The sequence below is a fragment of the Ptychodera flava genome, chromosome 8 (assembly GCF_041260155.1).
Source record: "Ptychodera flava strain L36383 chromosome 8, AS_Pfla_20210202, whole genome shotgun sequence".
NCBI classification, from domain to species: Eukaryota; Metazoa; Hemichordata; class Enteropneusta; family Ptychoderidae; genus Ptychodera; species Ptychodera flava.
Window position 1 is genome coordinate 23506689 of NC_091935.1, and position 26061 is coordinate 23532749.

General features: G+C 37.4%; 1 protein-coding gene across 2 annotated transcripts in view; it reads right to left on the bottom strand.

Annotated features, from left to right (window-relative positions):
- The window catches only part of LOC139138825 (dual specificity testis-specific protein kinase 2-like), an 84914-nt gene that overhangs the window by 31563 nt on the left and 27290 nt on the right, over positions 1-26061 (bottom strand). For both annotated transcript variants that reach the window (XR_011553682.1, XM_070707366.1), the window contains exons 2-6: positions 25284-25405; positions 22374-22422; positions 13005-13151; positions 9999-10078; positions 6939-7023 (exon numbers count right to left, since the gene is read on the bottom strand). Coding sequence is in view for 1 of the 2 variants with exons in the window: in XM_070707366.1 (XP_070563467.1) it covers positions 6939-7023; positions 9999-10078; positions 13005-13151; positions 22374-22422; positions 25284-25405 (483 nt within the window). In the remaining variant the exon portion in view is untranslated. The remainder of the gene's footprint in view (positions 1-6938; positions 7024-9998; positions 10079-13004; positions 13152-22373; positions 22423-25283; positions 25406-26061) is intronic.

Below are 26061 nucleotides of genomic sequence, written 5' to 3' on the forward strand. Positions count from 1 at the left end.
CCACAATCTGAACGATCGCGATCTCCGTTGTTTGGGAGAGGGACCCCGGGAGAGGGACTGTGTTCAAGCACGGTCCCTCCGTGGTTCAAGTTTATGAAAATAGTTTGAGGTTTTTCTCGAAAATATTTAAACGGAAAACCATAGACCTTCCGTTTTTAAGGTCTATGGGAAAACTCGCCTCAAAGATAAAAATTTGGGTGGATTTCGCAAAGCAAAATTTGACTTTCGTTGTTTCAAAAGCTTATGCAATGTCTCGCTGGCAACCTCCTGCCGCAAAGCTACAGCCGCGCGGCTGGCCGATATTCGCACAGCTGAAATGTAACCCGGCAACATCATCGGAAAAATCAAGCTCAAAATATTGCATGTGAAGTACTAGTTGAATATTGTAACTCACATCGCTGCGATTTATTTTCAACTAAACATCAATATTTTGAAAGTTTATTCCCAAGCTGACCAGTAAAATGGTTCACATAACACGTAACACACTCTCTGTACAACTCTGAGTACAAGTTTCATGCAAAAATAGCGCAGATTGCCTGGCGCAAAAGGGCCGTACCGATGAACCCCGAGAGTTCAACATGGCGCAGACTGCATGGTGCAAAGGGTGGCGCAGCTGCCTGGTGCAAACCCCTGGCGCAGAGTGCCTTTTCTTGACTATGCGCCTGGCGCAAACCTGGCGCAGAGTACGTAGATTGGACCCATTATATAGCTCACAAGGGAAACAAATTACCTAAATTTACTGATATTTTAAATTCAAAATGACCAAACTACTACCAGGCAAGACAGCATACACAAACAGACAACCAAAACACAATGTTAGAGCTATATAACCTCCACATAAAAACATCTCATGGAAAAGTTGAAAAAAAAAAAATTTTGCATTTCACCATTCAGGATTAAGGAAACAGTGATGCATTTTCATTCTCAGAATGGCAATTTTTGTGGAGACATGGAGGGAAAAACATCATTGTATATTTTACTGAACCTTCATGGAAAATTTCAAAATACGTCCTAGGCAGCAGAGTCAAGAGAAACAGTGAAACTTTTAGTGCTGGTGAGCAGTAGTACAGTGACTCTGACAGACATTATCAAAAGATGGAAATCAAAAGACTAAAGTACTTTGGCTGTTTGAATCTCTCAAGATAAATTATGAAGTTCACAATTTTTTATGAATGTTTCTGGAATAAGGACTTCAAAAATTTTACGAAAACCTTATTCAACATGAAGTATAGAGATGTTGTAGAGATAACCCATTCTGGAAAATGAAAATGAAAGTTTTCGAAAATTATCAAGCACTGCTGGCCAGCCTGACCATGTCAGTTATGAAGTCCAGTGTAAATTCTGCTCTGAGCATGATGGATTTGACAATAACTTTCTGTCCTGCACATGACAGCTATGAAAATCTCTGCTGCCATTCTGAATATGAGACTTGAAAACCATTATCCATCCCGTTTGAACTCTCTTTTCTAGTTTCTCGGTCAAACCACACAGCTCAAAAACACTCTACCTATGTTTTCCAATAAGACATTTTAGTAAGCTTCAGGCCTGTACGTATTTATGACGTGAGGTATTGTTGCATTTTACACCACTGAGAAAAACAAAGTTAGAATATTTTTATGAAATTCTCCACATTTCTGGTGAAATTTGATAAATGGCTGATAAAGAAAGAAAAAAAACTAGAAAAAACCTGCATGCATGTTGTCCTGTGAATGAAATGATTTGTATTAATCCGGTATAGACCAGATCAGACAGGTTTTTGGTCGATCGGAATTTTTTTTTTTTTTTTTTTTTTTTTGGTGTGTGGAGGCGGCAGGTATGGTTGGTTTATATGCTTGTGGGTCTTGGAGCTTGGAGAGAAATTCTAGATCATAATTTGAAATTCCACATTAAAAACACAAACTTTTGTCAAGCTGAAATGGCTTTGATTTTTGAGTAAGGGTATAAAACGGTGGATAATCATAATGAGAGCATCACATTCAATTACATACAGTTAGTGTTTCAGAATTCAAAGGAACAATGATTTAAGAAGGATAACAATTGTTCTGAAATGACAAAGCGTAAAGGACCTTAGAATAATAAATAACATTACAGACCCACTTGACACAAAGGTAGATGTGATCAAATCAGATCTATTTTCACAACAGTCTACGACATTTGTTGAGTATTAAATCCTCTACGACTTGTGACAGCATGCGGGCGTTAACCTACCGCCCCCACAAAATTCCCCTGATGCAAGCCAAATTGTAGAATTTCAACTGCGCAATGGGGAAACGAAACTACCATAAAAATTAAAATATCCCTGACTTCATTCAAATTTCCTATGAGCTGTATTTAAGAATGAAATTCACAACCAGAACCAGTACACTGAAAAAAAAAGCCTTTTTTAATCGAATTTATCCTACACAGACAATACAGCTGGACATAAACAGAGATTTGCGACACGTTTCCTGTTTATTCACTGTGAAGTCTCGCATGTACATGTACAGCCACACGTACACCGGTGTCGTGAACCTCCGAAGAAGACAGAACATGATGAGGTGAACAAACTTTGCTTCCAGAGAGAAAACCAAATTATCATAAAATATATTGAGAAACTTATCATAAAATATATCCAGGTCACTAAACTGAGTATCTCTGGTTATATTCAATAAATTATTTAAAATCTCGCAAAAGGCAATGTAAGGAAATCTCGGTTCTTTTTTAAACATAATACGATTGTTCCCGTTGTTAGATTTTTTCACTCAATTTCTCAATACCTAACAGACATTGCAATAACTTACACAAGACATCCTTCATCATCAGAAAATGTACGGGTGAACAAACTTTTGCTCATTATCATAATATATTCGGGTACACAATTCTACCTACGCATGTTTTTTGCCAGTGTGCATGGTGGCATAAAATGGTGAGGGAAATTCCATAGTTATTTTTTACACAACAATAATGACACTTGACAGACCTCAGGAAAGGAAATACTATCTTCAATACAGAGGAATATATGTCAAAACACTACATGTTTTTCTCAGTACCTTGTGCTATTTATAGGCATTGTTTTCAGTTGTGCGCTGAAATTTCATATCAGCAATACAGAGTTGATTCTGAATTCACAACATTATTGAAAGATGAAGATGTTTTTATGACAATCCTACAGAATCAATTCCTTTGATCAAAACAAAATCATTCAGGGCTATGCATGACGTCTTTTGAACAACTCAATAATAGCACACGAAGCCACATAGGGGCACTTACACAGCGCCCTCTAGTGTGGATTATTCAGTGTCCTCGCATACATGTATATATCATAACATGCATTTGCCTTTTGTGGCAGATCGACAACACACGCAGCAGGGTCAACAAACTTTCCATAGACGTCTATGAGTCACAGTTCACCCTATAAATACATTGTACCACTATTGTCAGGGGTCCTATGCTTTAAACCAGAAACAAATCCATGGGACATAGTATTAATTCAATCACGCAGATGAAAAATTTTAATATTTTTAATTAGTTTGTTAAAAATCTTCAACATTTACTTCTACCATTTTTTGGTCCATTTATATTTACACTGAATAGCCATGAATATGTGAGCTGAAATCTTTTCTGAAACTATGAATTTAGTGTTCTCCTACTCTGACCACACAGAAATGTTTAGAATTTGGGAAAAATGTCCAACTATGGAAGTACGGCATCAATGACGCATTCTTTGCCTGAACTATCTGGGGTCACACATCGTTGTCGCTGTGTGGACAAGGATCTGTATGTTGACAAATGTCGTCACAACCGAACCCAAGATGAACTGATAACTATTTAACACTCCAAAGGTCAATTGCAGAGTGTGTGCTAAAAATAATTTTAAACTCTGGCCTACTGTACGTGGACCGTTCATTGCTAATATCAGTATTGACTGTCCTCTATCTTATCTGAGTCTAGCCAACACATCCAAGTGACCTTGAACTTCGGCTATGACAGGTTGATAAGGGTCTTTTAAGGTGAGGATTTTAATCATTAGACAAGGCGCCGTTCGGTCAAGCCAGTGGCTACATTCACAAATTCAATGCACACAAGAATGTCCGCACATTCCAGTAATACCAATGATTCCAGATGAAACCCGAATGTTCTGAAATGACACGTATTAACAATACCGGTGTTCATTTCAGAACTCAGAACGACAGTTTCAAAAGGACATGTTTGCCATATTTATATATAAATTTGATTTAGCTGTTTAGTATAATTTTTAGTTACTTGTACTTCACTGCTTTACATATACAGACTATAACATGTAACTCTTTCGGATATTGTTGCCCATCCAGGATGTTGTTGCATACAGAATATCTAAATTTGAGTAGATTTTGTAGTTTCCATGAGACAGCGGCTAGACCACTAAATCCATTTTTTCATAATGCTGACAATTTTTCATGAGATGACAGTAAAACAGCAAAATATTGTATAACAACCCATACACATGACACCATATTGTCCATGAACCAAAAAATCCAATCAATATCGGAATGGAAACTATCTACCATTTTATCCGCATTCATCAGTCTTTGATATTTGTCAACAAAAACTTGGAAAGTTGTGTTTTTGTTGGGTTTTCTGTGTGTTTAAAATGCAATTCAGTGTGGTCTAAAAATAAATTAGTCTTACACAACTGGTTTTTTTTCATTTGATATCTAAACATTGATGCAAATCCTGGAAAAGTTTTATCTTTCTGATTGCAGACAAAGTTAAAGTCTTGTACTGCAGTTTTTAATTAGACTGTCTACAGTTCTTCGTGCCTTCTTTGCCTAAAATACTGATGTAGCCAGTATGACAAATGCCGTGGAATATATGTATGAATTATGCTTTTCCCTACGATCAAGAGCCTAGGGTTCGAGGGGTGGTGCTGGAGGGTTGTGCCCAGCCAAACGTTCAAGCTGCACTGACTATCAAAGGGCATGACACTGTCATGTGGCTGTCCGCAGTCTAATTTTATGAACACATTGAAAAACAAAGCCTGCTTTGAACTCAGGATCTGTGAAAACATATGAAAACAAAGATGTACAAAATATACACTCTGAATGCAGAGGATTGCCACAGAGCGGAGGCAAGCCACTACTTGAAAGAAAATTTAATTATAATGAACAAGACGCGGAATGAAATACACCAGCATTTCATGGGCCATCCTTTCTTTAAAAGCTTTCAAAATATTTGTAAGCTAAATGTTTAACTATTGATACACTGTATTATACGTCTATTTCTTGAAGATCTGTGTTTTGAGGCCAGACAAGTTCCAATCTAATTGTAGGCAATGTGGAACACAAAATTGCATATTTTGTTGTGTTTTGCCAAGATGGCTCATTTTTCTGTTGCATGACAAATTTTTTAAGTTCATGTGAAAGAATTTGTGAAACTGTCTTGAGGTCTTTGTCATCTTGGTAAATGTGGTAACCAATGAAATTTAAAATTCTTATATCATACTGAAATGATATTTTTCTGTGAAATAACAGATAAGTAAAGAAAATATTGACTGGGTTGGAGAGATCTGCACCACCTGATTCTGATAAAAAACTTACAAAGTATTTTTTTATGTACATTGACAAAACATGCAGAGTTTTATTGTCATTGTTCACATGCACAAATAGATAAGGGTGGTAGGAATGCCAATATTTCACATTCAAAGTACATTCCTATCTGAGCTATCAATTCTTCACGTAAAAAAAAAAACAAATAAAGGAGTGGTTGAAAATTAGGACCTTCCAATTTGCCCTGGCATATTTTGCTATGAAAGCAACATATGTGTTTCAAAGTACCAACATACTATAAAATTCACACATGAAATTGTGAGAGCTGGGTGGGGCTGATTGTACCTAAGCTCACTTAATTTGCAGTACAGCTTGGTAGTGACTACTGCCGTGCAGTCAGTCGTGTTTGTCGGCACGGATGTTTAGATTTTTGAAATGCCATACGCATTATCATAACTTGACATTCAGCTACGTATCTACATGCCTGCCTGTCGGTGGAAATTGAATCAATATGGTGTAATATATATGTATCTATGCCATGAGTTTATGGCGGATATTTATGAGCTTGTAATTTCCATTTTATTTTTGCTGGTATCTGAAGCGTCAGAAACAGCAATGTGCCCTGGGATTTCACTTCCTAAATAAATATGGAGGTGTATGTACAGGAAGCACAGGGCATATGACAGAATCATAAAGTTGTGTAATGCAGGATTCAGAGTGCTTGGGGATTATGACAAATTGCTGAAATTTTTGCGAAGTAGTCTTGACATATTTTTGTCAAACTTAGAGATGATCTGCTGAAAATTTTATCAAAAGTCACACAATCAGCCATATTATATGGCAAATAACAGAAACGTTTTCTGTCTCCTTGAGCTAATTCCCCCACACATTAGTTTGAAAATGAAAAACGATGAATATGAGAAATACATAACTCCATTCATTACTACATGTATCTGGCAACTATTTTCAGAGTGGGAATAACTGAAAATATACTCGGTTTGTACCACGTCATATCAAAATCCAAATTTTCATAAAGGCAATGTTTATCATAAAACCCATAATTACTTATACTATATTTACTAACTGTTATCACTGATGAGTAAATTATGGTCTTGTTATGATAAATCTTTCGAGGTGTTCAAAAACTGCAAAAGGTTGAAATTTGTGATTACCGGGAGGTTGGGCAAAAATGTCCAGGTGTATTCAAATACTTGGAAGAGAAGTTTTGATTGAATGTTACCGGCCAAAGTTGGTATATGACCCAACCTTTGGTCTACTCCAAAAATTGACAGTTCTGTTCTTTTATTATTCTGTAAAGTCTGAGACAAGAAGACTGCCACCAAAGAAGGATTTGGCCGAGTTTCTTAGACTGTAACAAAATGATATCGCTGATCTGAATCAGCCAGTAGGTGAAGTTCATGATAGTCTCCTTACCCGTTCATTGTATGGATGACCTTTGAGACACTCCGGTGCCATCCAGAACGGTGAACCCACAACGTGTAACTTTGGATCGTTATCCCTGAAATCAACGCAAGAAAATACACATCAACTGAGTTGATATTCATGAACAGGTCATCAATTTACTTACTAGCTGGAATGTACCATAGAGGGTTGACATTTTCATATTACACAACTTATTCATTATTGATATTTACATAGGATGGATCATCATTGTTAAAGTAAAACAACCAAGTTGGTTGATGCATATCTAATCACCATGTTACATTTCTATGAACACAATTTCATAAATATCAAATGGTACCCTCCCTATTCCAAGCATTCCGTATCTCGGTAATGGTTCCCACCTATCACTGGAATCAAGGTCAAAACAATCTCTGTGATAAATGGGCAAAAAGGTAAGATACCGTTGAGTGGGGTTTTTTGAAAACTAAAATAATCCTTCTCTACTTAGGCGACTGCCAGAACAGTTTTTCCGATGTGTGAAGAGATGATGAGATATTTTTACAAATGAACGCTAGAGGGCGCTATTGTATGTAAGTCAATTCTGAAATCCTGCATAGTGGAACTGATGTCTTCATAGAATTTTTCTTTCTTTATAAGATGAAGAACATGACACTTCAAGGTATAGAATACAAAATGAAGTCGTTCTTATTGATAAATCACATGAATATTTCCTATCTTTTACACCATTTGTTTTCAGATCATTCTTCAGTACAATTTTTTGTTCATTTTTCAGTTTATTTACAGTTGTGTAGATATGATGTTTCGTGTAGATGCTGGACAAATCTGCAATAAAATGTTCCACTTTTTGAATACAGGTAGGCATTAAGATGTGTTAACGATTTTTAAATAAAAACTTTTTATAACTTCTTCAATGAGTTTGAAGAACATTTGTTAATTTCTCTCTTTTCTGGTAGGTTTCAATCATAGCTCTATTACGATTGGTAATGTTAAATGAGCGTAATTCATGCATATTTTTGCAGGCCCTTACAATTCAATCATTAACTTTACTGAGATCTGCATAACCATCTGAAAACCCCATCTACTTTATCTGCATTTTCTGACTCTCAGTTCTCTTTCTGGCACAAAGACACGAAAGAGTCTAGCTGTGATATCGCAGCGGTACTTGTGGCGTGTATCGAACGCGCTCGGGTCATTGGGGTCATCGCCACAGTCCCGCTGCGAGCCAACGCATAGGCTTCGTTGGCAGTTTACTACGAGACCGACCGGTATCGTAGATTTAGCTCGCAAAATAATAAAATAGATAAAGCATGCAATAAATAAAATTATACCGACTGTATCACTGACTATCTGAGACTCATCTTCTACTCCTGCTAACGAGCCTGACCATGACAACATGTATCTTCGACCGTTTTTCGGTGAGTCGTCGATGGTTCCGAGGTTCCTGCTTGAATTTGAACTTTTGACCTCCAACGTATTCAGTGCGTTGTACGCGCGATCGAGCAAACATCGTAGAAACCGTCGACGGCTCACGAGAAAATGGTTGAAAATACGTGTTCTTATCTTCAAGAAAGTTAGCAGGCGTACAGAATGAGTCTCAGATAGTCAATGATAAAGATGATACAAGTTATTTATTCAAAGGCTAATATAGTTCAGTATTTTGCAAGCTAAATCTATGATACCGGTCGGTCTCATAGTAAACTGCCAACGAAGCCTATACGTTGGCTCGCAGCGGGACTGTAGCGATGACCCCAATGACCCGAGCGCGTTCGATACACGCCATAAGTACCGCTGCGATATCACAGCTAGAAAGAGTCAGTCAAATAATCTTATCCAAGATTGCTCACAAGGGATTTTTGCCATAAGCAGTATTAAGTTTGAAACTGCACATTAACAAACTTGACTGATGAAAAGATCTGACATACATTTGCTTTCGTAAATGAGCAGTGTCACAAAATCTCAACATTTAATTATGGGGGTATGTGCCTCTAGGTCAGATATTCAGACTCCCAAACTCACAAAAGTTTTTAGTCTACCAATTGCAGGGGCCTAAAGCTTTTGAAATAATTAAAACTTTCACCCTATTCTTATGAAAATCAAAAACATTATTTTTTCCGTTAGACTTTCAGCACAGGGATGGCAGCCATTTTGAATATGAAGAGTCAGTAAATGTTGGGTAATTTTTTTTATCTTAAACCAAATTTTGCACAGTGACCCATGATTTTTATTCTTGATTTCGAGAAGGGAACGGATTTTTTAGTTTGCTTAAGAAAAGTTTAAGTTCTTCAATTTCTTAGTGCGTCCTACCTGAAAGCCCGTCACGAACAAAGTTCAAGAACCATGTTAGTACAAAAGGGCCACTGCCTTTTGACAACATTGCTATAATTTTTGTTCCATGATGCACGTGTATTTGCTTATTCTGCCCATGAACATAAGCTGAGGTATAACATAAGCTTAGGTATAAAGTATATAGCCTTGCAAATGGGATACTTTGTGTGCAATACATAATATTATTAGTCACTAATGAAAGTCTGGTCTGGACAGACAGAAATCTCTGAAAAGTTGACCACCAAGTATTTCAAAATAATTCTAGGAATACAGAACAAGAAATTGTAATTTGCAAGATGGGCAAAAATAACAGCAAATACGTCTGAAGTTCCAACTTATAGAGCTTTAAGATTGACCCAAAGAAATGTACATTCTTCAAACCTTTGCCCAACATCTCACATCAGTACTGTTAGATCAAAAATATTAACCCTTTGAGTGCTGTAATTTTTCCCACCAAAATTTTAGTGCAACATTTTACCAATTTCATGAATTTTTCTGTAATTTTTTTTTTATAATTTTGGAGCAAATGGACAACATATTATATTTGCTTCAGATTTTTATCAAAATTTTGTGCAAAAATCTGAAAAAGTCGACTTGGGTATATTCGTATAGGCAACAAAATGTGACCGTTGCACTTAAAGGGTTAAGACTGATCTGTAATTGTGCATGCTGGGTTTAGCTGCTTCAAAATGCTCTCACAAGGAACAAATACAAGAACATTGACAAGAAAATATCCAAACTTACTTTGGTATTTTACATGCGAGCCCAAAGTCTCCAACAACGGCACGATATCTGTCATCCTCTTGTTTCTTTATAAGGCAATTCTGTGAAAATAACGAAAAAAACAACAGAATAAGTATACAACGTCACTGAGGGCGCACTTGACAGCTTTTTCACTTGTGCACCATACGATACACCACACTATGGGCAAAAAGGGCCCTAAATTGTTCAGTACAGCGGGGTACAGCGCCCCCGCCGGACAACGCTTTGGGCTGGTTGCTAGTGACGACAGCGAACATTGTATCAATTTCATTTCAATAAAATATCGATCGAAATTTGCTCGCCTGTCGCTCGTATTTTCAGGTTACGCCATGAATTTTCCCATGACAGCCCGTATATATTGACTTATGTACCATAAAATCAACGTATCGGTTGTTTTCTTCCACTCAAATTGAATCGAAGACAATTTGTTTAGTTTTGGTGATACTTTTATGTCTCAGCATATTTTGGCGCTCTTTGGACAAGTTTGGCGCCATGCGATCCGCGTGTATGCAACATGACATTGTAACAATTCGCAACAAAAGAATATCGATCGATAACGTTCACTACACGTTCACAGTGGAGACTCTACACCAGTTCGCTTTCGTTTCGTGTTATTTTTACCAATTTACTGCGATATTCATGGTTCACATTCACCCAAATTTTGTATAAAAGACAACAACCTGACAACAACCTGGTCTGTACAATTTAGGAGACACTTGCTGATTATTTTGCGTCAATTTCAGACCCTTGTTCTGCACATGTAAACGCCATCAGATCGCCATATTGTTGACGGCAACAGTATATTTCAGTGATCAGAATAAATAGAATGGCAATAAAAAAAATTTAACGAAGAAATTCAAAAATCTAAAACGATACGATTTTTGCTTATTAGTCAGAGGATCGTTGTACCAATTTTCATTATCATTGGTTCAGAATTGAAAAATTTGAACCGGCGAAAAGTTTGCAATGTGTTCGGTCGATCGGACGCGCATAAACGCCATTGTTTTCTATGGGAATCGAGATTATTCGGCACATCGTAAAATGAAAAATACATCTGAAAAAACCCGCCGGACCAACTTTTTCATTTCGCTGTTATTTCTTACAATATTTGAGATTAAGCATCTCATGAAGGTTCACTAAAACTCTATGGTTTTAGATTTTTGAATTTCCCTCTTATTTTTCTGAAATGACGAGTTTACGATCGTTTGTGCTGTTGGCCGTGTTTTCGCCTATTTTTACATAGGGTATTTTCGCTTCGGTATTTTAAGAATTCCTTCATGAAATTATTGCCAAAATATCATAATGGACAGAGGAACATATGAGGAAATGGAATCTGCGTCTCTTTCCTGAATATTTAGCTGTGCGTCTAGGAAATTCGGCGAAGTTTTCAACATTACGCGGAAGCTTGATTTGGCTCTCTTTACGCTCATTCAGCGTATGTGCGGCAAAAAATTGTCACATGTTGAGTGAACAATATAGAGGCCATTTTGCCCACAGTGCCATGCGTGTATGTTGAGTCATGTAAATCAGGTCAGTTTTAAAGAAAAGTAAAATCAGTTTACTTCGGTCATCATCAACTTTTGATACATTTTCATGTCAACACTGTCTGGACTAGTAGGTTGGATTTTATCCATACACAAATTGTGACAATCACCTCCCGAACGTTCTTGGATCGGATAGTCTGCTGAAAAAGGCGTCTGTGACATGGTTGTAACATACAACTTTTTCAGGATTTCATGAGGCATGTTTCTCAAAGACCTGTCACTGAATTTCCGAGAGGTAATGTCCCTGCTTTTTAAATTCTGTCATTCCATCAAAGTCTGTTCGGAAGACACCTGACATGCAATTAGCAAATTGAATTAAAAAAGAAATAAATTATTACAGTAATTTGATTGAAAGCAAATGTTTTAAAGACTTGAAGGAAACAGGAAATTGGAAAATTTGTCAAAACAAACATATTTTCAAGAGACTTTCTGAACAAACAAAGTTTGAAGGAAAGCTTGTTTGGTAGTAATGGGAAAGCTGCCGCATATATGTACGGTACATAAAGTTGGTATTGTGAGCCAGGATTGGGAGAAAATTTGATCTCGGGTAACAAGAACAACACAAAAGCTCTGATACTCTGTCTCTCTACACTGGAAAATGATGCAGTATAGAAATGCATATGATGAGTTGATAAATCGTAATAGCAAAGAGAACAGTCGATACGAAGGAAATCACATGAGAAACTCGAGCATAGGGTTAAAATTTCTCCTGTAAAGATATTGGGTTATTCTGATACAATACACCACAGCAGAAAAGGGACACTGGCACTAGAATTGCATGAACTCCTCTCATTTAACCTGTTCCACCCCATCACAAATAGAGAGGTCGGTAACCCTCACTGCCAACAATGGGTCTGGGCCGGACAATGGTGGTGATAGGGCAAATCGTAAACTGGTATTGCCCCATTTTTAAGTGACTGGTTTCTATTGATAGGAAGGCCTACTGACTACAGATCAAGTTCTAGCAGGAGTGAAGTACATCTGTAGTAACAATACAACCTATCAAGTTTTTAAGGAAACAAAAGTACCTGGGCGATACCCCTGCAACATATGACGTACTGGTGAGCCATCTCGGCAAGACTGAACAGTGACAGGCCCACTTTGACCAATTTTACAAAACAAAATAATTCTAGAGGGTCCAATTTTACAAAGCAGCATAATTCTAGAGGGTCCAGTTGATGCACTATGCTATTGGATGGACCTTGTTGTTTCAGTGTTCTCTACAGTTTGGAAAAATTGAGGGTGAGTCGATTTACATAACAATAAATAATTTGCATATTGGTTTGTGAAAATAAAATGTTTCATATAGTTATTAACATATAAATATATTGCTCCAAAACTCCCCTTTTGGGGAACCCGTGTTTCCATAACAAAGATGCCTTAAAATGTTCTTAAGGTGCTACAAGGCAGCTGTCTTCGTTCCATGTTTCTCACTATGACTTACCATTGAAGTTAAATCTCTGTGGATCACTCCTTTGCTGTGTAAATATTTCATGCCTTCTCCAATATCCAAGGCCAAGTGCAAACGAAGGTCCCAGTCTAACTTCGTATCACTGGAAAGTAAGTCTTCTAGATTCCCACTATTGCAAAACTAGGAAAAAGGCACAACATTATGAGAAGTTAAAAACTTTTCCATTACATTGGGTAGATTGCTAGAACAGGTGTAATGGTGATTTATGCTTTATTTAACCAATACACTCAATCATTTGGTAGATTTATGCACGATTTCTCATTAACCCTGAAATTATGAACAAAACGCACTTTGAAGGAAAGTCAAAACAAGCCAAGAACTGCTGGCAAAGCTACAGTTATGTATTTCGCCAATGCATTAGGTTGAGGAATAAAAAATATAGTAGAATTTTAGGGAACAAAAAATCATGAAAGCACCATAAAAATTTACAAGTCTCATTCCTTTAATGTAATATTCATGGTATGTGACTAAGTAATTCACAGAGGATGATGGGGCTAACTGTGCAGTGTCTCAGAGGCTTTCAGCCGATTGGCTGTTTGAAACTCTTTGCTCTTGTTGAATTATTTCCAAACAGCTAATCAGCTTAAGAACAGCCCTAGTTGCAGACTCCTCTTAAATCTCTGTAAATAATACAAATCTGCCAATCACATATAACCTTCCAAGCTGCTGCACATTGCCAGGCCAGAAGATATGCACCAACAACAAACAACAACAAAGGATTTTGTTTGTACAGTACTAGAGGGCGCTGTGCTACAATGCTGCACATGATGCAGCGAAATACTCCGGTTGTTGTTGGGAGAGGTTTTGCAGAGCTTGCTCTTTCATCATTCTGATTACAAGGGTTTCAGAAAAGACAAACGCCCTCATTAACTTAAACAACAAACAGAGAGGCGGAAGTGAACAGCCAATGGATGATTTATAGTTTACATAACTTCCTAAATGTGCCTGGAACCATCTGACAAATAACACTGATGTATTATTCAGTTGACGTATGTAATACCAGGGTGCTGTAGGTACTAGATGAGGCATGTGTGTAATCAGTAACCATGAAACCAAGTAATGTATAATGTTAAAGCGGCTTAAACTTCCATAATCCCTTCAATTAAACACAGACCTCACCAAACTGGAAAGCCAACCAAAAGGAAGTTCCATGGTAAACCGATCTGTGAAAATTTTTTTTACATACTGCCATACTTGCTGTTCGCTACAGGCCGGTGTACCCGTTACTTGTTCTGAACACAAGGGAAGTGACGGTTTAATTTGGAAATTAACTTGTTTGTGAGCCAGAGGTTGACTTCATAATAATTTATATCCTTCGCTGTCTGTGTATAACAATCAATTCATGCCAGGAGTGTACATTTAACACACACATGAAATTCTCATTTAGGACTTGGATATGTGACCACGATTTACACTCTCATCTCGTAAAGTCCATGCCTTCATATTGGCTAGCTACGGCTGTCATAATTGAGTTACATGACTGTCTTCCGTGATCCAGGATTTATCCTGTGAGTTTTCAAAGAAACACCATTTGCCAGGAAGGATTCCGGTACAAAATTTCCAAAAGGCGGCTGTGAACAGTTTCCTGACATGACAGTGCGACACATTACAATGCCAGAGACCACCTGGACACGATTTACAACATCAATCCAAGTCTAAAAAGGTTTCTTTCCTGACAGTGCCGAAGGCTGGCAGTGAACTAACGAGGAAACATCTGGAACAGTAAATGTGTAACTTCAGCAAAACAAAATATGCATTAATGTACTGAGACAGAGCAATGATATAGTCAATACATTGTGAACAGACAGAACAATTAATATGCTCCATTGTTTTTTTTTGTTTCTTTGTTTGTTTGTTGTTAGGTGTCTCATTGAAACAGACATCATACGGTTTGCTCACCCCGACAGTTATTGTGTGATACCTGTCAACTTGCAAAATGTACATGTACTGTACCGAATTGCAACCTGGATATAATCTTGAATCTCTCCCACTGCCACCACCACCAATGATGGATACCCCATCCAGGTGTGGACAAATCCCTATAAACATTCAGTTATGGTAGGCCTAAAATTGGTGAATAAAGACATCTTGCGCTCACAGGCAGTCATCTAGAATTTTATCAATTCCATTGGCACTCAAACATTTTTAACACTGGCAGAAACTACTGGTCGAAAACACAGACCAATGGACAAGCACACACACCCATCAGAAATGAGCTAGAGAAAGTGAATTAATTTGACTTCAATGAACCCACTGGTTTTTCAGCTCACAAGTTTGCTGAATTTTCTGCAAAGGAAAACAAAAGATATTGGAAGGCTGCACACACAAAGTATTCAATGTCTCAGAGAGAGACCTCCATGATGGTTCCCTAGTTCTACATGTATTTTGATACCACAGACACAGCATGGGCCAAAAATCTTGTACAAAGATGTACATGGTACATTTGCTGTTTGTGTCTGATTACACAAGTCACCTGTACAGAGGATGTAACCATACACCTGAAACTTTCCGCATGGCTGAATATTGCCCAATGCTCATGTTTGTGTCTGTATTACCCTCTGTGTACACACCAGCAGATTTGCAAGGTCTACTGTTCCAGTGTTTGTCAAATACTCCGTTCATTGCATGACGTATTTATCTGCAATACACACCGACTTCTTCTACAAATGATTTCTTGCATTACACAGTTCCATTACAATGATCTTTTCCTGCAGTAAAACGCTTGTGAAAATCTCAGGAGGTTTTAAATGTCAAAGTGGGGAAAAATAGTTCCGTTTGTTTTGGGCATTGATGAACGTGTCAGTGAGATCATGGAACAGGAGAACTAGGGCTTCATGTGTTTTTCATCACACTGTCTGCCACTGAGTATCTTTTATATGAAGCAGCTTCTGATAGAGTTTTATCAGATGTGATGATGTACTGACAGAGACAAAGTGCCTTGGTCACTGACTTATCACTGACCAAGTATAAAACTTGAGGTCAGGGTTCACTGCGCTGTTGTTGCAACAGGTGAGCTCTGCACTGACATTTGCAGTGCGACTGTGGTGCAAAGAGCAGCGGTCGCTAGGAAACAGCAAATCATAATCTTCTGCCACGTACAGAGAGCCCTTCAAATGTACGTTTGCCAATGACGAATACATTCAATGGTTGGAGTAACAGGAATCTGCCAGAGCAATGAGGGTAGAAATTTTTCAGTTTTGCTGGTTTGTGGACAGTTTACAGATAACGATGTTGCTCTCTTTTTCTATTTGGTAAATGATGTAAATTTGACAGAAGCGAAAACAAATGCATAAAAATGTTAAGGAAGCTTCTGGTAATTTGAAAGGATGTTTCTCATGGATAAACACAATTTATCATATTATAGTTTTGTCAATACTGGTGAATTTTGTGACATCATATCCTAAGATTACTACTGATAATGCATTTGATTATCCAGTATTGTGGCCCCAGATGTTTTCTGCATCTACAAATTCACAGACATTGCCAATACTATAATATAAATAGCAGTACTGTACTGTACCCCCTTCTGGCCTATAATGGGCTCAGGCAAACTTTGCACTCCATAATGTACTTGGCTTCACCTTGTACATTATTTCATGCGAAGTTTGCTTTCTCTCATTATGGGCTGAGAGGGGGTACATTAATGCTTAATTTAATAGTCTGTCCACACTTGTAAAATATGATCATTTTCATACTAAATGTCAAACATATGGACTATCAAAACCATATGTGTATTAGCAACGTACTTTGAGTACCAATAAGAGTAACTTTTGATTATTCATGAGCAGCGCCAATCAGCCAATCAGCAATAATTTTGAATGAGATCAACATCTCATCGGATCAGAAATGCCTGCAGATTGGTTCTCCAAAAGTTTGCATCTTGGAAAGAAAAGGGCTCATTTTGGTTCTTTGACAGAAACTTTCCAATAAAGTGACTTTTTGGTGAAGTAGCTCACGTTATGGCTGGATTAATTGCAATACCGGTAACAGCCCTTATGAGAAATGATCGTAGACTTATGGAATCCTGCTTTTCTATAGAATTGTATAGAAAATGGTGCCAAAACTCTATAAACCTCTGTAGAACTCAACAGAACTCTACAGTCTTTATCGTAAGGGAGGGAAGGCCTCATACATGCCAACTCACTCATTGTACAAATTTGTGGCATGAAAACACCAGAAAGAAAAGCTACCCTCTCACAGTGAAAGCCGTTCAAGATTCACACAGATACAAGCATAAATGACACAGTCACATTAAATTTGAAAGCCACCATACAGCCCTGTAGACCTGTATGATTTACATGTATATGCCAGCGCTATACATGTATATCATTTTACTCAACCCTGTACATTGTGACCCACGAGTTAGACACCAAGAGGTCAGATGAATGGAAGCTTTCAGCTATACTGTGCAGTCCGTTTTGTGAGATTTGTTTATCCCTGCCCTCACTTTACAAAACCTTAAATCCGGCAGTGACAGCCTAAATGTAAGGGGAGAACCATTTGATTTCTAGGGGGTATGGAGGATTTTGAGAAAAAAAATTTGTTGCAAGGTGTGATAGAAGAAAAAAAAATTTGATCCTGTCATGGCCTGAGAAAAAATAATTGTCATAACATACAGAAGTGAAAAAAAATTGTCACAATGCACCAGAAATTAGCAAAATTTGGAAACCATATTCTCATGTATTCTTTGCCGGCGCGCCGCCATAGGCGGCGCATATGTTTTTACCACAAGCAATTCTTATGTTGTTTTTTTCCTAGCACTTATGATATAAGCATACACTACATAGGTCTACTTTACACCTCAGTACACTCAACGTTTTCCTTCCCTCTCTGACCCAAGAAGTCATATTTCAGGACTTCTGTTGCAATATCTCAATGGCATAGGCACTATCTAAAGGGGACCATTTGACTTCTGTAAATTGTGAAAATTCAAACACAAGACAGGAGTCAATAAACTAGTGTTAAAACCAATATATTATTCTCTCAATATAAATATGTTAGAAAGATGTACCTTGACAATGAAAAATTGAGAAACAACAAATATAATGAAATACAATGTGTGAGCCTTGTTTCTCTGACCACAAAAGATAACATCTTCCCTGAGAACTTACATCTATGCTTGGTCATGTTAATCATAACATGACACCAGACGCGGGATCGCTCACTATAGAGTCCGTCAATAGTGGCGAACTTTCTCAATAACTAATCTGGCACAAGAATGACGATGACAATGTAAAAAATATCAGTGTTCAATGTCATTTTCAAAGAGTTTTACCAAGTGAAAAATAAACTGAAACTCCTCTCAGATTGCACCATTAAACACATAAATTTCTCAAATTTCCAATACGAGAGGGGGAACCCCCTCTCGTGCTCTCCCCCTTGGGTGTTCTAACAGTTTCACTTAGTAACAAAATTAAAAAACACCTCTCCAATTGCACCAGACTGCACCATTGCACACATCAATATCTTAAAAATTTCCATACAAGATAGGGGAAAGCCCCTGTGACACTATCCCCTAAGCCTCTCACATGTTCTCCCCCTGTACTTTCAAATTCTGCCAGGTCAGATATCCTAGTGAAACCCTGTCATAATACCCATCCAAACCAAACAATATACTATATTGTTAGATACTGCGTGAGCTTTTATATCTTTATTTTATTTTGACTTTGAATTTCATTTTGATGTGTTCACCTTTTTTGAACCATCATGAGATAACTGATGATAGTGTAGCAGGGTACATTAGGATTTGAAAGGTCTTTACTGTTGCTGTATTTTGTAAATTTTACAATTACATGTATTGGTATTTAACTTTTCTAAGTGGGGGGGGGGGGGGTCAGTCAAAATTTCAGAGTTAGAGAGGGAGGTTACTCAAATTCATCAGGGTTGGCGAGGAGGGGGGGGGGGTCACTTGAAATTTTGGAGTTTCAGGCCATAAATAATGACAGCTCCCTTATATACAACGCATTACAAACTTGATGACCAATAAAAAAAAAATTTGCACTGCTACTCCATTTGAAAAAAAAAATTGATGCAGGTCAGACAGTAGAAAAAAAAATTGCTGTCACTCTGACAGGAAAAAAAATTTGCTCTCATACCCATTTCCTCCATACCCCCCCCCCCCAGAAATCAAATGGTTCTCCCCTAAAGTGCTCCAAAAAGAGATTAGTGCACATGTATGGCAACATGAACAAAGTGGTTTCTGTGTCAGGAAATTCTCTGCTTGAAATAACGCACTCCTTGATCTGAGACTGTTAAATTACACAGGTCAATGCAGTTCAACTGGACAGGTGGTTGGGTGAACAGGCAGAAATCAGCTTTGCCTCTCCCATAGTCTCACCTTACACAAACTTTGTGTGGCAGCGTGCCGATAAGGTGACAGGCTTTTGACACTTGACCCCCTGTTTCCTGCGACCTTTGACTCAAAGAAGGAGGACAAAGATTCGGTCGATGACACAGAGTCTATTCCATGTCAAAGTTTGAAGCGCAATTTACAACATGCACATTTCATCTTTTTTTTTGTTCTGTTTTGCATTTCTTGACAATTTCATCCCCATTTCACGGTAGGACAGTCCACACTCAACACTGAAAACAACAGGACTGGGCCAAACCATGGTGGTGAAAAGGTTAACACAAGTTGTTTGCCTGTTTGGTTTTCAAGTACGACTCTAATTTTCTATGCTATTTCAACAAGAATATGTTATGTTTCACGATACGAATACAAAGACAAAATGCTTATATCCCTCAACGTTTTCAGGGAACTCCTCAAGAAGTTTTATCCTAAAATGCACCTCAGGGACAGATATTCAGACTCTCAATTGTTTAACCCTTTCACCAAAATGGTTTACCCCAAACCTATTGTAATAAATGGTGAATGTGGACATGTTTACAGGGAATTGGGGATGAACAGGTTAAAATATCTCTCTGGTATGCTGCTTATCGGGCTCATTTTGAAAACTGTACAAATGAAAAATTTACAGTCTTATCTAAGACTTAACATACATATAAGGATAGCTCCCATTTGGAATTTCACATATTGGTAAATTCTACTACCAAAATCTGCAGGGTGACCCTTTTCTTTTACACTTAATTATGAAAGAAGAGTTTAAGTTTCCCCGAGGAAAGTTTGAAGAAAAGTTTCAATCTTTCAGTTTCAAGGTGCACTCTACCTTCTTGAGAAAAATTTACAAGAAGCTGGCTACTGAATAAGCTGTACCTAAATGGTAAATATTTACCCACGCATCTCTACAAAAGAGATTGCTCCTGCTTTTGTCGCTGTCTTCCACTGGGGTGTGTAACAAACATAGCAGAGAAATAAAAGAGCAGATGTTAAACCTGAATGAACCTCTCAAAGTGGAACACCAATGCCTGAAGCTACAACAAACACAGTGTTTTCCTGAGTGCACAGAGAACGCCACAGACAGCTGATAATTCAAAGCTTCAGCATGGTCCGTATGCACATACTGTGTGATACTTCAACTTGGGACTTCAGCATTTACGAATTGGTAGATGACAACTTGCTGGCTATATTGAGTCAAGCCAGTCCTTTGATTTCAAGTGGTGATGACATCGGTACTATATGGAAAGTATGGCTAATATTGAGAGGTTCTGCCAAATGTTCCCACATACATGGTTCTTGAAAACAGCAAATGGTGAGACTGTTCACCTTTCACCCTCAATGTCTGACATTCAGGTCCGGACATTTCACTTGAAATATCTGGACTTAGGTCTTTGAGCACAGGTATAGGTATAGTGGCCCTTTTTTTTATTTGATATATCAGTATCTTTCAGGTAACTTGATTCTCCAGTACCAGAATATGTAAAATATGTGACCTGTCACTTTTATTCTTGATTTGAAATGAGAATGGTTTAAAGTTTCCTTCAGGAAAGTTTGCACAACATTTCATGTCTTTTAATTTCTCCATGCACACTACCTTGGCCAGCTTGATGACATTATCAAAATCTACCCTTGGTTAACGGATTTAGTAATATGATGGAACAACAGAAATGTTATCATAAACATTTTTATTTGCTGACTCGAGGAACTCATTATAAAAGCAATTTCTGCGGTCACAAACAGTATAAGAACACCTCACAGCACCAGATAAATTTGAAACAAAAAACACGCTAAATTGAGGTCAGCAGATATAGTTCTTTATGCCCTTGTATTGGCACAAGCTATCTGTTCCACTATCTATCAGCATTTCTATCACACTTGAATCTACACTACCAGTTCCTAACCTAACCCGGGTCTGTCAGCTGGGTTGACATCATTTGATAAGAAATCCTATGGATACATATACATCGTAGAAATGGTTGATACGGAGAAAATGACGCCACAGTTCTCTCATTTGTATCAAAACACAAATATTTGTCAGAAAATTTTGATAATACTTCTACATGTGTAAATTACACTTTAACAACGATTACCAAAACAGTACCAACGTTGCCATGAAAACCATCAAAACAACAGGCGCAGGACTCTTACCGCTAGCCATAGTGATATATAAACAGGCACTAAACATACAAAATTTATCTGAATATTTGTCAGCATTAGCAAATGTCATGCATAATGCTAAACTTAGAGTAAACCTTGGACTGCAACCATACAGCTCTGTTGCATGTAAAACGCAAGATACAATGTGCCTCAAGGACAGATATTTGGACTTTTAAATTTTTACAATTCTTTTCTGATCTACCACTTGTTGGGGCTCATTTTAAAGGTTTTTGACTAAGAAGAAACCTTTTCACAATCTTAGTTTTTTGAAAATCGAAAATTTTATTTTTCCCTATAGAATTAACACAGGAATGGCGGCCATGCTGAATTTCAAATATCGGTAAATGTTAGGTAACTTGTTTCTCGAGTACAAAATTTTGCACAGTGACCCAATTCTTATTCTTGATTTGGTATGAAAAAGGTTGAAAGTTCCATTGAGCAGAGTTTGCACAAAAGTTCTGAGTCTTTCACTTTCAAGATGCACACTACCGTACCTTAAAACAAAATATTTAACGTCACTCACCAATGGTCATGTAGTGCAGGTTAACTATTCTACACAGACATGAAACAAATTATACATACTGCACAAACAGGGACCTCTGCTACAATTTCAGAGGTGAGTACACAATTTTAAGGTCCAGGGACAAGTAGCAAGGACAGATCACTCGCCCAGCTACTAGCAAACACTGATTCACCAGCAGAATATTTCACTGGCCTCTTGCGCTAGTACAAGCTACAATCTAAAAATCTACTTGCCCATGAGCTTGGGCAAATAGATTCAGCTCACTCGTGAATTTCTTTTGGGCGATGCAAACTCTATGTGAATATGACAGTCTCTATTAACTTACTTCTGTCAGAGCATTGAGTTTTCCTTCGTGTACACACACACCCATGAACCTAAGGAAAAAAACACAAAAACAGTAAGGTAGAATGTACATCAGAGATAGATATTGGGACTCTAAATTTACTTTTACAATGCATTTTTGGTCTACCATGTTGTGGGGCTCATTTTGAAGCTCATGGAGTAAATACAGTTTTCATCCTCTTACTTTCAATGTGAAATTTAGAAATGAAAGTTTTCCCTTTAGAGTTGACACACAGGTGGCAGCCATTTTGAATTTGAAATCGTAGGAAATATTGAGTAATTTGTTTCTATGGCACCAAATTTTGAACTGTGATCCCTAATTTTTATTCTGGATTTCAAAAGGGAATGTTTTTAAAGTTCCCCAAGTTTTAAGTTTGAGCAAAGTTTGAAGATTAACTTGAGTAAAAGTTTACATCTTTCAATTTCTAGGCACGTACTGTACTACTATTAATAAAATGATGAAGAAATTCATTCCTAATGACAAACTACAGACAGAAAATGACTTTGATTCTATGGTGACCAACTTTAAATGGTTTATTATATTCTACTGTTAGGCACATTTGCATTTCAGAGTCCTAGGGTCACCGGAATCTAAATATTTGTACATCTCAATAAGTGAGGAATTCAGCCATAGCTAGAGGTGCTACTGGGAAAGATGGACGCTGTTTTCATGCTGTAACACAGAAAGACAGCTGACATATTTTGTGAGGTACATGTATGCATCCTTGGTCCAAGACAACACAACATCACTAACTGCTTGAAATCAGTTGAGGCATGACCAGGGAGGTCTTGGTGATGTTTTTGTTATGATGTGCAGGAACCTGTTTATGTACAGTATATTACATTTCCTATTCCATGATTTGCAGAGCTATCATAAAGTGTGCTACTACAAGCTTACAGCACCAGAAGCTACAACTTTTCATGACTTATTCACTTATTCTGAAATCATTTTTGTGTTGCACATCAATCGCAAATTGTTCTGGATTTGGGATTTCAAATTTATCATTTCTCTTCTGACCTACCACTTGTGGGGGCTCAATTTGACGCTCTTGATGAAAGAAAACTTTTGACCGTCTTAGTTTTTAGAAAATCAAAAATTTTATTTTTGCCCATAGAGTTAACATAGGGATGGCGGCCATTTTGAATTTTAAATATCGGGAAATCTTAGGTAATTTGTCTCTCTAGTACCAAATTTTGCACGGTGACCCCTGATTTTTATTCTTGCTTTGGTAAGAGAATGGTAGAAAGTTTCATTGAAGAAACTTTGAGCAAAAGTTTAAGTCTTTCACTTTCGAGGCGCATATTATCTTAAATCCTTCCCACCCTATTTCTCTACATTTATGTAGAAGTCCAACCTTCACCTTGAAAAACAATGGAGCTGGGACACAATATGGCAGTGACATGGGTATAACATCAATCAAATACAACCATGAGTAAAGTAAAACTTTCCGACAAAGGAAAAAATTAGAGTTATTACCCTTGGTTCAGGGCTAAAAAGTGAAATTTGAGATTGATTTCTGAAGTTGATCCAGGATGTGGCGTCTTAGAAAGTGTTTTTTTCTTGTGTCAAGTGGCCTTTTGACACATCACCACTTGTTTCAGTTCACCCATATCTGCACGTTCTCTCAACACATTAGGAGTTTGGAAAACATCCTACAGTGTGTAAGATCCATTTGGAAATTTATCCATCAGGCGATTCATTATTCAGCCCTTTCGGTTTAACCTGTTCACCCCTAATTGCCTGTAAACTGGTCCACACACCATTGATAACAATAGGTTTGGATTAAACCATAACGTGAAAGGGTTGTACATGTACGTGATAGCAAGATGCTACAGGTCACCATTAATTCAGGATATTATTATATAAGGAAGGGATACAATGAGAAGAAATACAAGCACCAGTCAACGTGTTTTGACGACATTGTGGATGAAAATTCTGAACTCTTACAGTCAATTTAGGAAATTCGGGAAATTTCTGTGTGTCAGCTGTTTGTCAATATGTGTAATGTGTAAAATTTTCTTTCATTAGAGAGATTTTTCTTCAGCATGTGGCATTTCAGTTTAGCTTGGCCAGCATATTGACTTTGACCTCAAAAAGATACTGAGAACTGACAATTTGTGATTGCAATTTGTTGGCGTTCATCATCCATGTTAGGTATGGGTCATTGGTTACGCATACGTCAACAATTCATTGACACGATTCAATTAACGAATACTGTTTTTGCCTAAGTGTCAAACGTGATAAGAAAGCTGTATCAAGGTTTCAAGTGTAAAAGTCGTGGGTTGATAGAGAAAAGTCAAGCATGTGCCCATTTCTAACATGTCACGATGTAACTGATCTACAACGACACCTATGTGGGACTCAACAGCACCGTTCCATTTTTGAGTAGTTTGGCACCATTTCGAAGATTATTGGCACGCCATGAAAATTCACCATCAAGTGTAAATTTTTTTTTAAATCCAGCATGATGACAAGCTTGTGTATACAAAAATGGCATGACCTTTCTTTGTGGATTAAAAATTGTGACAAAGTTCCTAAATCCAATAAATTACATAAAATTTTAATATTTTATCAATATTTTTGTATTATTTTACTAACAAGTTCATAATGGTGGATATCTGCGTGTTCAACACCATCAAATATAACATTTATTCAATCTTAAACCATTCTTTTACGATAGAATCTATCTCTGTGCCATGCACCACCCCTGTTAAGACCCCTTGCTGTACACACTGATCTAAATGACTGTTGAAGTTCATAGCGATTTATGATTATACTACAAGAAAAAGATAACAAATAGGGAACTTTGTTCAAATTCTGAACAGACGTGTGAGAGAAGGAATTGAAACTTGGGAGTCCAACGATCGGAAGGTGTGAAAATTTTATTCTTACCTGAGAATGTTGGGATGTGAGAGTCTATTAAGCAACTGAACTTCACCAAGGACGTTGTGACGATTGCTTGATAAAGTGTTCATCTTAAGCACCATCACTTGATTATTCTGTCGATGTGTCACCTAAAAAATAATTTTAAAAAATAAAAAATTCAAACATACTGTAAATGTATGCCAGGAACAGTTATCCATATAGGTATCAGAGTAAATTTGACCTTTGTTTTTGATAAAATGTACGCAATGAAATAAAACTGACTGAATATATTTTATCGGAGTTTGTCTGCCAATCTTAACTTTGCCACTTCAGATTATCAAATCAAAATCTTCATGAAGATTGTGGGAGGCAAATCTTTGACAGACTTATGGAAGTATTATTGAGCCAAATTTGGTATTCAATGGGTAATTGTGAAAACTTCAATTATCTACTTCAGTATGAACGGAGCCATTTCATCCTGATCTCATATGCAGTTCCATCACCCTGAACCTAAAATTTCAAATTCAGCCCCCCTGACTTTCAGACTGTACATTTGTGTAAGGAGGTTTAGAGAATGGTTTGTTCATGCGTACATCAAATTTCTGACTTCACAGTCCTAGAAGTGGACTTTCTACATTGAGACACAATGACCCAGGCTATGGCACTTCAACAATTTTCCAAGACAATCACAAGTATCAACCCACTGCCAAGGAAATTGTCAAAGGAACAAAAGAAGTACGGAAAAGTGAAGGAACGTGAACAAGACTGATGATTTTATCTTGGACAAATCACATATCATGAGTGC